Source organism: Haplochromis burtoni, unplaced genomic scaffold (genome assembly GCF_018398535.1).
Source record: "Haplochromis burtoni strain Fernald_Lab_line unplaced genomic scaffold, NCSU_Asbu1 Contig_222, whole genome shotgun sequence".
Taxonomy (NCBI): domain Eukaryota; kingdom Metazoa; phylum Chordata; class Actinopteri; order Cichliformes; family Cichlidae; genus Haplochromis; species Haplochromis burtoni.
This window is the reverse complement of record NW_024582583.1, coordinates 850,174-862,230: the sequence shown is the minus strand read 5'-3', so window position 1 is coordinate 862,230 and position 12,057 is coordinate 850,174. Positions and strand designations below refer to the sequence as shown.

The 12,057-nt window shown below is 46.8% G+C and overlaps 2 protein-coding genes across 4 annotated transcripts in view; both read left to right on the top strand.

Annotated features, from left to right (window-relative positions):
* The window catches only part of sycp3 (synaptonemal complex protein 3), a 5,362-nt gene extending 2,472 nt beyond the window's left edge, over window positions 1-2,890 (top strand). For all 3 annotated transcript variants that reach the window (XM_005936963.3, XM_042226656.1, XM_005936962.3), the window contains exons 4-9: window positions 165-199; window positions 412-529; window positions 1,471-1,570; window positions 1,697-1,795; window positions 2,081-2,185; window positions 2,618-2,890. In XM_005936963.3, the coding sequence (XP_005937025.2) occupies window positions 165-199; window positions 412-529; window positions 1,471-1,570; window positions 1,697-1,795; window positions 2,081-2,185; window positions 2,618-2,671 (511 nt within the window). In that variant the 3' untranslated portion in view covers window positions 2,672-2,890. The remainder of the gene's footprint in view (window positions 1-164; window positions 200-411; window positions 530-1,470; window positions 1,571-1,696; window positions 1,796-2,080; window positions 2,186-2,617) is intronic.
* A 3,332-nt stretch (window positions 2,891-6,222) lies between these two features.
* On the top strand, window positions 6,223-11,084 carry LOC102301173 (E3 ubiquitin-protein ligase arkadia-A). The gene is made up of 11 exons (XM_005936960.3): window positions 6,223-6,376; window positions 6,469-6,672; window positions 8,058-8,115; window positions 8,201-8,576; window positions 8,942-9,036; window positions 9,114-9,200; window positions 9,278-9,353; window positions 9,563-9,654; window positions 10,460-10,581; window positions 10,672-10,771; window positions 10,863-11,084. Exons 2-11 carry the CDS (start codon window positions 6,539-6,541, stop codon window positions 10,938-10,940), a joined length of 1,218 nt encoding a protein of 405 aa, XP_005937022.1. The 5' UTR covers window positions 6,223-6,376; window positions 6,469-6,538; the 3' UTR covers window positions 10,941-11,084.
* The last annotated feature ends 973 nt before the right edge of the window (window positions 11,085-12,057 follow it).

The window sequence follows — 12,057 nt, the reverse complement described above, 5'->3', positions numbered from 1 at the left end:
GATGAGCCTAACAGTCCAAAACCTGAAGATATGAAGCTTATTGTTATACTATTAAGATGAAAATATTCAAATTTGATAAAGTTGATAATGAAACCTTCATTTCATTGAATTTAATGTGTGTTTAACGCCATCAATCTTGGCATGTTTCCTCATTTTATGTCCAGAAATGAGGTGCAGTCCATGTTGGAGAAGTTTGGAGGTAAGAAGCGGTTTGTATTTAATTCGTTATTGGAAAAATCATTAGGCGTAATGTCATCTTCGGTCCTTGTTAGACTACTCATGTGTCAATATAACACAACACAACATATTTCAGCATTTTGACCAAAGAAAGTATGAAATGGTTTACAGAAAAGCAGCGGTGTTTCCTCGTGTTTTATTAGCACAGTATCACATATCTGTTTGTCCTCCCAGCTGACATCAGCAAGGTGATGCAGGCCAAGAAGAAACGTCTGGAGTGTCTGACAAAGAACTACATGAAGGGAAGCCAACACAAGCTGGAGCAGCTGTGGAACAACTACCATAGCCAGAGGTTATTCCTGCTCCCTCCACTTCAAACACTCAGAGAAATGGTTGAAATTCAGTCTTAGAACAGTCACCACATCCTTTAAAACGAGCTCCAGAATCACGTCACGACTTCCTGTGAATCACTCAGCGCTTTAAAGTGAAAGACAGGGAAATTAAATCTCTTTAAATATCCTTCAAATCTGAGTTTTGTCATTTAGTGTCACCAAAAGATGCATAACTGAGCATGTAGGGAGACATTTACCTAAAAAATAGTCATTTCTGGATTCTCAGCGACTTCACGGCAGCATTGACGCGACCAGGGTGAAAAGAAAATTAGGATTTTAAAATGTCTTTAATTTCCTTCTGTTTATGCAGTTAATTAATGAATAGATCAATTAAAAGACTTGACTTCTCCAGTTTATAGCTGACGGTGAGCTCACAGCATTATACAGGCTTCAAATAAGCACCTGTACGGTGAAAGGTTGGCTGGTCAGCCTTTTAATATCAGCAGATGCAGGAGCTGGTTTTTGTTCCGGGACATCGCTTCGCTCTCTGTGCATAACTTTCTGTTTAACTTTTTTTGTTTCTCAGAGAACGTTCGTGTTATGAAAGCGAGGCGGCGCGCTCGTCCCGTGAAGAAGTGCCGTCTACAGAGCATAAACAAGAACGCTTTAGCCTCACTTCTCTGTGGGTGGTCGTTTCACTTTTAAATAAAGGCGCCTGTTGGCAGCTCTGTAAAGGCAGCGGGCGGCTGTGACCTGTCACAGACGGTGTCCTGCAGAGCGTTCTGGCCTCGGCCAGGATAAACATCAGCTCAGTCAGAACACTGCAGCTCAGCTGCTGATCCCGAGCCTGTGTAAACACAGCACTGTTTGAAAATTTCAGAAATTCGTCTTCAAACTGATGTCACAAAGGTCAGTTATTCGATAACTACATGATTGGAAATCATTTCTGCTGTGTTTGCAGGCAGAAGATGACGCAGCAGTATTCCCAGCAGGTGTCGTCAGCGCTGCAGCAGTGGGAGACCGAAGCCCAGCGAGCCGAGGAGCAGGAGGAGAAGCTCAACGTCAGTCCCCTCCGTTCACTTTAACTGCTTTAGCCTCACATACTGCACACCGACGGCTTCAGGTGCTTCACCTGTGATGGCGATGAAGAGCCATCGCCGACGTAGACTCTTCCTTTCTGTCTGCAGAATCTGTTCCGGCAGCAGCAGAAGATCCTGCAGCAGGCCAGAGTCGTGCAGAACCAGAAGCTGAAGACCGTCAGAGAGCTGTACGAGCAGTTTGTCAAGGTGAAGCATGTCAGAAGCAGCTCATTGCAGCTCTGTCCCGGCCTGCACACCAACTCTGTGTTTTTACTCAGAGGTCTCGGGAATACCCACACCTGTTTCTCTCTGAAGTGCAATATGTCAAAAACAAGTCCACACTGCACAGCTACAGGGGCCACGATAAGCAGAATTTAAAGGGTGACACCTGCAGACGTCACTGATCACCTGAGGATGTGTTTCAGTTTGTATTAAAGCTGTGGTTGTGGAAATCTGCCTGAACTGCTTTTCTGTTTTTCGTTTGTTCTGTAGAACATGGAGGACATGGAGAAGAGCCACGAGTCTTTCCTGCAGGGGGCGCAACAAGAGCTGAAAAAGGAGATGGCCTCCCTGCAGAAGAAGATCCTCATGGACACGGTGCGTTCAGCCAGCAGCAAAACATCACATAAGAACAGGAAAGGGAAGTTTATTCATTAGTAGTTTTTTTCTAAATAAAAGCTTGCAGTATGAATCTGTGAGTGAGGAAGAAGAAGAGTGAGGTCACACAGGTTTCTGCCGACTGTCTGAATGTTCAGGACAGAAATGGCAGACGTTCAAAGGGCCAGTTTGATATGAACCCAGACTTTGATCTGATGGGCGATGGAGTTTCTATCATGAGCTTTATTGCTGTCATTTATTTATGTTTCATTTCTCACAGACTCTCCTCACATGAAGTGATGAGCTCGTCTCGTTTGTCTGTAAAGAGAGCAGCAGAGAGACTTTTAGCTCCTGTCTTTGCTGTTCCCTGAAAATGTTAAAAACACTGATAAACACGGGTGCTGACTCTGTGATGTCGGTGTGTTTCCACAGCAACAGCAGGAGATGGCCACGGTCCGCAAGTCCCTGCAGTCGATGCTTTTCTAGGCCGCCGCCCTCCGGAGGCTTCAGTTCTGCTCGTTCCTTGTGGTTCTCACAGGTTTCATTAAAACATGAACTGTTCTCACCCGAGTTCTGATTTCACTGCTGGGTTTGTGGACGAGCGGCTCCAGGCTGAGCTCTGTGATGACGCTGCAGTTTCCATTCATCCTTTCATTCTTTGCTCCTGAAGTTATAAAAATAAAGAACGTGTTGGTGATACAGCGACAGCTTTGATTAGTCTGCTTTTTATTCTCCTCATTACTCGTTTGTTGTGTTAAAAAGCCTTTCGGCAGCGTCCTGAAGCTGTGTGTGAAGAATTTGGTGTTGACTGTGAGGCGAAACGAAGAAAAGCTGGAGCTCATCACTGCCCAGGAGGAGAGGGCAAAACAGCACTCAGCTTTTTAAAATATTTTAATTTGTTCATTTTTTCCTTTTATTTATTTTTTATTTGAATTTTTTGTTCAATATTTGTTCATTTTTACCTTTCAAATGGTTTAATTTCTAAATGTTTTTGTCATTTTGCCTCAGCAACTCACAAGTTTGGGTTTTCTTTCATATATTAAACTCTGGCTTTTTAACCACATAGAGAGGAGAGAGTTTTAAACGGTTTTTGAACATGTCACATGGGGTGGGGAGGTTCAACACGCGCTTTTACCTCCGCTCGCCGGCCTCATCATCTGCTGACCAGGAGAGAAGCCCCCTGTGAAATTCACACCAGCCGACCCTAAAGGAAATCCAGGTGCTTCGGAGTTGACGTCACGCCGCAATGCGTTGTGGGAGCGCGGCGGCATTTTCGGGGTCTACGAATCAAAACAAACACACTGTGTTGGAACGACGATTACAAGATGCTTAAAAGCTGCTCAAACGAGAATGGACTGTATAGAGACCGATTGCGTCCAGAGGCGAAGCGGCGGTACTTGCAGAAAATAGCGTGCATGGAAATGTGGACCCGTATGAAATACGGCCGTGGAGTAGAAACCCTGAAGACCAACCGCTATTGACGTAGCCTGACATATTTCATACCTTATCTGTGGAGTCAGCGCGTACAAGTGGTCATTCAAACAAAGGTAAGTCAGCTCGAGTACTGCGAGTGAAATGCGTTTGATTTCCCTGCAAACATTCACATTAGTGCAGCATAAATTCATTCATGAGGGGAAATTACAGTGAGAACATGTGGAGGCTGTTAGAGGGATAACATAGTGAGTTCAGTGCATTGATGAGACATGTCCTGAAGCATTTAGTTATTCTTTATGGTTAAAGAAATTGCAATGTTTTATTCATATTTATTATAAATAATCCTAATTACACATCTTGCTTCCATATTTGTATCTTGTGTCACTAAAAATACATTTTATTTTAGTTTTATATATTGATCAATGACCTGCAGAATCTCCTTATCATATTAAGTGATTCATAATTGTCACTTTATGCTTTCTCCATCTCTACAGTGATGACATCCTTGCATTACATACTTTAGGTTCATTTTCTGCAGGCAGGTTTCTGACAGAACAGACAGATTTAGACTATAACCTGCAGCGTTCTATAGATGGACACATAAAGAAATGAAAAATGACATGTCTGTGCTAACTTTCTAAACACTTTTTACATTTATGATAAAGTAGATAAAACACATTTGTGTCGGCCTTGGCTCATAGTTCTTGTCTTTAAATGAACTTTGTGTGTGTTTCAGGTGCTGCACTCTAAGACTGAATGAACCAGCATTGCAGCCATGGGTCACTGTGAGCATCACAGGGAAGGTTGAAGCCGCCCGCTGCAGCTGCATGGCCGGAGTCGCAGAGACCTGCAGCCATGTCGCTGCTCTTCTGTCTAAAGTAGATGGAACAGTGTTGATCCGTGGCACAAGGACTGTTACACATGAACCTGCATACTGGGTTTGCTGGGTAATGTGACCAAGATACAGCCAGAGGTTGGCCATAAGATAGACTTCTCCTCTTCAGCTGCCCAAAAAAAGGCTCTTGATCAAAACATACACAGACAATCTGTAGTGACAGGGAAAAGGAGCCTCAAAACAGAAAAATCCCACCTGCTACTGTGGAGGAGTTGTCACTGCTATAATGCCATCATGTTTTATCTAGGGGTCTAGATGTATGCCTGTAGTGCACTGCCGTGTAAATAATTTGCATTTACTGAATATGTACTGACTGAGTCCCGCTGTTCAAAAGTTGAATAAAGAAACAAAATAATTTTGCCTTTTTTTTTTTTTAAAACCACTTTATAGAACATCACATCAGTTACAGTGATGATGTCATTTACAGTTTACAAATGACAAAATGTTTACACAAATCATGAGTGTTTACATGATATCACCCACTACTAACATTACTTTATTTACTGTATCTTTTGAAAAAATAACAGCACAAGACTTAAGAATATTTAACAGGAGCAGGTTTCATTCTTCTCTGGTTTTATTATCACACTGTTCACCAAACGCAGCAAACCTTCACCATCTTATCCAGGAGGGTCACCTCTTCACCCTCACATGGAAGAAGTAATCTGATTGGCATGGTGGTATGTTTGAAGCAGGTCCCTCGTGTAGCGCTGGAACCCAGTCATGATGTGTTTCACCCATTTCATCGGCTGGTTTGCTGCAATAATGTCAAATAATTAGCAACTCTATAAATAGAAGGTAGTTCTGCAAAATCACTCAGTAGGATGTTTGTTCTAATTTGCTATGAGCTCAGAGCGCATCGAAAATGAAACTAATAGGCTATAAAGAGTGATATGAACATATTTAGAACTTACCGGAATGAAAATGTCTGGAGCACCAACAGATATTTGGAGATGGAAGAGAGCTGCACGTCAGCTCGTCTCACAGCTGCTCTCCAGGCTGGACGCCTTCGTTTGGTAACATCGATACACGAGCTGCCTCATGTCGCTTCCAGGTTGGGAAAGCATAAAAAGACAATCCAACCTTATTCCCGTGCCGGTCGTAAGATCGAACATTGCAGCCGAGCACACAGCAAGTACGAACCATGGCTATGCTATCGCTCCTAGCTTAGACCCCCAAAATGGTGAATCGGGCCAAAATCCTTTCCACGCCCACCCCCGTGACATCACGCTCCGAAGCCCCAACATCACCTGTTCGTCTCCCCCTGCCCTTGGGAAGAGAGTGCTCAGTCAAGTTCAGATCACAGCTTCACTGATTCTCACAGATCAGCAAGAACTAAGACAGAGTTTGTGGTAAACATTAAGCTGTTAATGACGAGCTTCTGTACGTGGGAGTCAGTGGAGTCAAGTAACAAAGACCAAGATATCACTGACTGACTCTGCTTCTGCTTATTTCCTGTTTCTGTATGTGCAGCTAATCCCCGAGACTCCAGCCAAAGCAGCATTTCTCAAATCTGAATCATGCAAAGCTGCTTTAATAGAGTCAAAGTTTTTATGTAGCTCAAAATATTTTCCTCTCCACAGCTTTGATTTATTAACAAAAATACTTTAATGTTACCCAAAGGTTTGAACTTTTTTTTTTAATTTATCTAAAACTGAAAGTCGTCCGGGCCGCCGGGGGGACTCTTGGGTACTTTTCCCGGTGACACCGGAAGTTCTCGCTCTTATTGTGAAGAGAACTTCCTGTTTTGGTCCAAGCGGTGGAGTACCGTTAACGACCCGAGAAACAGGCGAAAGTTTGATTCTTTGGCTTTTGGCTGCGTGAGTTTCGGTTCTCCGGGTTCGTGCTTGTTCCGGACGGCGGTGAGTTGTTTGCTCGCGCCTCTCGGAGCTAACTCTCCGATCTGCGCACCGTGTTCGCTAAACGCGCCTCCCTGTGCTTTGTTCCCACTCAGCGGCCTGTCATGAGTCTGTGTCTCAGGTGATTCGAGTACCAGGTCTTTGCTGGGGGAAGAAGAGGAGAGCATGGAGGGCAAGTTAGCGGACAGCCCGTGTTCATCGGAGCCGGACAGCCCGGGGGTGCTGAACCGAGGCTGCCTGCTCGACTCGGACGATGTCCCGTACCCCGAGCTGCCCGTCATCGTCCCGGAAACCCCCAGGTACCCTGCACCCGTGGCACGTTAGCACACATACAGGAAATTACACGTACATGTAGTCCGAGTTCCTGGAAGCTGCAGTAACAGCTGCTCTGCTGAGAGTCTGGGGCTTCCCTGTATTTGTGACCTTTACTCTGGAGAGTACACACACTTCCTGTCTGTGGTGCACCCTTAAATGTATGGACTCCATGAGGAAGCTTCGGCCTCTGCTCACACGGTGAGCCGGCCTCTGTGACCCTCTCTCGAGTGTTTATTGGTCCCTCGCATGTGATCGCTTTCAGGCCAATAGCACCACCAGGACTTTCCTCGTAAACGGCAACAACAAACTGCAGCGATGACAGACAGCAGAGGAGACCGAGCAGGTCCAAACAGTCCTCTGCTGCAGGGACACATTCACACCTGCCCCGCAGCAGCTGCTCCGCTCTCTCCACACCAGAGTCCGGGCAGGCTGAAATCTGCTGCTGTGTTTGGATCCCAGTAATAAAGCAGCACAGCCCAGCTGGACGCTGATCCCATCGCTCTGTTAGAAACCAACTGCATGTGTGCTGACTGCTCAGCAGCTGTGGCAGTCAGAGACCGTATTTAACTCCTGTGCTGACAGGTCAGCTGCTGTTTACAAGCCTCCCAGTGGAACAAACCCTGTTCGTGTAACGCTGGACTTCAGTCTGTTTCACTTTCAAACAGAAAGTGGACTGTTTGCAGTTACGGGGTTTTCCAGTAGGAATGAAAATCTATTCTTGGAAACACTTTGTTTCCTCAAACTATCAACAGTTGGTAGAGGTTTTCTCATTAAAGACGACGTGACTAACATAAGGAGAGGGCGACTCCGCTCGCTTCATGTGGCGGTGGTGGTGGGGGGGAGGGCAGGCTTTAACTGGCCAATTGTGACCCGAGCCCGAAATGGGCCGATGATGAAACTGAGCGAGGGCACGACTACCGGGACGGGCAGCGATGTGTCACACACTTTGACTCATAGATTATAGTTTAGCCCAGTGTCCACAGGCTCTCCTTAAGTTATCACTGATGATGACCTCACAGTGGTCATGTGACCCTCGACACGTTCCAGCCCAAAGGTGACCGTAGTTTTTCCTTCTTCACACGTTCGCACATCGTGACGACATCATTAAGGCTGTACTCTATAGTTCCTGTGACTGTAGAAATGAGGTCAGAGGTCGGGGGTTTCCTTCGGCGTGGGGATTTTAGATAAGAGTGCAGCTGGGTGGATGAGGGTTGCAGTAAAAAGTTCTCAGATCAAAGATGTCTGAAAACGTTTTGTTCCTGCAAACAGGAACACACAGATATTTACCGCCAGGGTTTCGGTATTTATTTACTTTGTGTGATGGGCGTGTTATTTTGGTGCTGAGGTGAAATCTGTCTCTTTGCTCAAGCCCGCAGCTCGCCAAGCGGCGGAGGCGTCGGCACGTCGTAGAAGAGCGTTTCAGCCCGGTGAGTCGCTGCGCCGCTGCCTGACTGAATCCCTTTGTAACCAACTCTTCATCGCAGACTCACAGAGTCATTTTATTCCCCTCAGGTGCCGGTGGACAGCTCTCCAGAACCAGATTGTCTCACCCCCAGCAAGCGAGCTTTTTCACATAGTTCTAAACGCCGGCGGCTGGCCAAACAGAGCGCCGGCTTCGTTCCCGCGTCCTCTCTCAGGACGTTTGCTTTGGGCAGCTGGCTGGAAGCCCCGCGGTCCACTGCATCCTCATCGTCCTCTTCGTCTTCTTCCTTTTCGTCCTCTTCCTACCTCACTCCGGTATCAGTCCTTCAGCCGAGACCAAATGAGACGAATACTTTGGCGTCACCGTCACCACCTCCAGCAGCGGCATCGAGCTCCAACTCGCTGTCCTTCCTCACCGAAGAGGAGAGGAGGTGGCTGAACGGTGATGAAGGCGGCACCTCTGCAGGTACGAGCGTTCGGCGGTCACGCTTCCTGCCTGAATCTGAGCTTTACAGAAACGTCTCTGAAGTGATGGCGTTACTCTCCACCAGACTCCATTAAAAAAACAGAATTTAGCCTCATAGAAGGCGGCAGCTGTTCTCCTGCTGCTGCTCAGCTGACTTGGTCTTATTGTGCAACTTCACATTCACAGTTTAACATCCAGACGTCACAGGAAGCGAACAGAAAGCTAACGTTTTGAGGTAAAAATCGACGTTTTTTCACTGGAGTCTGGTGGAAGTTGGCGGGTGTTTCTGGGAACAGATGGAGAAACCTGTTTATGAGGAAACTCATCAGACAAACTCAGTGATGTTTCTGTCGTTTCTCCTGCAGCTGCAGTGGAGCAGATCATCATCAGCGACGATGAGGAAGCCACCGTGCGTTCACTACAGATGGAGGAAGACGAGGCGCTGGCCCGCAGCCTGCAGGTAGAAGCTGGCCCGGACAAAAACGCCTCACCTGAGGCAGAGCGGACAGGTGTTCACGTTTCCTTTTCGTCCTTCAGGCTCAGTTTGACCGAGAGGAGTCGGATCTTCATGGCAGGCACCAGCATCATCACCACCATCACCTTCATCAAGAGAGCCACCACAGGGTGAGACACTCAGAGTGAAGGACGTGTGCAGGTACAGGGTTCGGTTTGTGGACTCAGGTGTGACCTTCTCTCTGCAGTTTTATCCCTACGTGGAGCCTCGCTGGATGTCTCAGGTGCTCGCGGCCGTCTCTCCTCTTGTGGGGCTGGAAGAAGGTAAGACATCGGTGATGATGTCACTGGCGTTTAGAGCAGCGATTAATCGAGCGTTCGCAGGTAAACAAGAGCCTGCTCACACCTGATTGGTCAGTAGGAGGGAGACTGAACATGTGATCTGTGACCTCCTGATTCTCCAGCTGTGTTTAGAGTTTCAATCAGTTTGCAGTCATTTTGCTTCTTCTGATGCAGCTGATGTGTTTCTGCAGACCTGATTGGTCAGCGTAGAAGACGTGGGCAGGGCAGGAGGAGGAACGGCATACCCGACTTTTCAGACGACCTTCAGGGAAACGACTACGAGGTGAGGAGGACTGATGGAGGAGGGAGGCCTCACATTTGTTTGAACTGAAGTGTGCTGCGACCTAATCTAGGTCAGCTCCACCCACCGGTTACCTGGAAGTCCGGGACAGCAGAAACAAATCAATCATGTTGGTGTTAGAGGTGTGGCGATCATAACCACTGCTGAGCATCGGCAGCAGCACCTGGGGGCGGTTTAGCAAGAACACATGGGACACGGAGTCCTGAAAGGCGATTGGTCGACCAGAGTCAGCTGAACTTGGCGCCTTGTTTGTGGCTCAGCTGCAGAAAGCTTTGATCCGGTCAAAGAGATTTAGTTCCCATTCCAGAAAAACACTGTTCCTGTCACATCAGCGTTGCAGTATCGCTCCGGCACGGCGTCTTTGCAGGGGGAGGACACGTAAGCCTAAATTTCTGGCTTTAACTCGAACCCGCTTTACTTCAGTTTTATTTACACAGCACGCAGTCACCACAACAGTCACCTCAGGGTGCTCCGTGCTGTACGGCACCCAACGATCATGTGACCCCCTATGAACAAGCGCTTGGTCACAGTGGGAAGGAAAAAGACCCAGGCTCAGGGAGGCTGTCTGAGCGGGGCAGGAAGTCGGGGAAAGACGCGCCGTGGAGGCCGATTTTCTTCTCATACTCTCAGTCCTGAATCGCGCGTTCCACGTCTTCCGGAGCCGATGATCGCGATATTCAAACGGACGTTAAATTATTACAAACGTTTTTCCTGTCATAAATCTGTGTGAACATACGAGTCACCGTCAGACAAGCGTGACCCCGTGACCCCTCTGCTCGTCTTTCAGGCTCTGCTGGAGTTCGAGGAGCGTCAGGGCGCCGTGGTATCCAGGAAGCTGAGTCGGCGGGAAATCCAAAGGTTTCCCACCAAGGTGTTTCAGGGATCCAGCAGTGGCAACGGGAACACGCAGTGAGTCTCTGAGCTCGCCGTTTGTAACGCTGAAAACAAACGAACCCCGAACCTGCACGCTAACACGTCTCTGTGCTGATTGGCCGGCAGGTGTCAGATCTGTTTCTGCGACTACAGCGACGGCGAGAAGCTGAGGATTCTGCCCTGTTTCCATGACTACCACGTCCAGTGTATCGACCGATGGCTGAAGGTACTCCGGGGGATGCGCCGTTCGCGCTCCACTGTTTTTAGAGCCCCTCCTTAAACGCCGTCTCCTCACCTGTGTCTCCCCTCCTCCTCAGGATAACACCACCTGTCCTATCTGCAGAGCCAACCTGGCTGACGGAAACGCCGTCGCCCCCCCGACCTCTGACCTCTGACCTCGTTTCTACAGTTTTCTATCGGAGCAGACGGGTTCGTGTCTCCTGAAGGACGACTCAGACTTCTGTTTTTCAGTTTTTTATATTTTTATTTAAAGGTTTGTCGGTGCTCATGTGACCACAGGAATAAAACAATAAAACCTCGCAGCGAGTTTTTTCATTTATTTAGTGACGAGCAACCAGTGCTTCTTAATATTTCATCTTCTTATGTCTTAATGTTGTTTGTTTTATTTTTTTAAGCCTTAGTTTGTTTGACATAATTTTGACTTTTCCTAAAATATTAATATTTTCTGTAAAATAATTTAATTTCTCCTCTGAACAAAAATCAGAAAAGCTGCGACATGTTGCAGCAACAGCATCAAACTGTTTTATTTAGTCTGCTTTGTGTTGATGTGTCTGTTCCTCTAAATGTTCAAAATAATACAAACTGTTATTTAGATCATATATTTAATTCAGTTCCATTTTATTTACAAAGCACCAAATCATCACCACAGTGCCTCATGGTGCTTTATGTTTTATGGTAAAGACCCTAAAATAATGCACCCCAACAATCAGATGACCCCCTGTGACCACTTTGGGGACTGTGGGAACGAAAAACTCCTTTTTAACAGGAAGAATCAGGAGGCTCAAAGTTGTGAATCGTGAAGCCTTTACTCTCCACCAGACCAAAAACATGAATTTTGACCTCACAGGAAACGAGCCGCTGTCTCCTTTTCTGCTGTGGATTTGTTTTTCTGTGACTTTGGCTTCTCGGTGGGTTAGTGTGGATCAGTGTGGAGCTGATAATAAAAAATCCATGTGAAACTTTATTATCCAACTGTTACGGTTACAGTAGACGCAGCAAATCCAGCCTCGGCCATTCTCGACCTCAAACACAGATACATAGGGTATCCTTTAACTTCTGTCAGTTCCCACAGTCTCATCAGGTGAGTGGACATCAGTGATGGTGAGTTCAGGTGAAGCAGAAATATGAACGAGTTTTAATTGTGTTGGTGAAATCAGAATCAGAATCAGAAAGGGTTTATTGCCAGATGTTGAGCAGGTTTACAACATTAGGAAATTGCTGCGGTGCTTCAGTGCAACATACTGTCATAAAAATATAAAAATAAGAATAAGA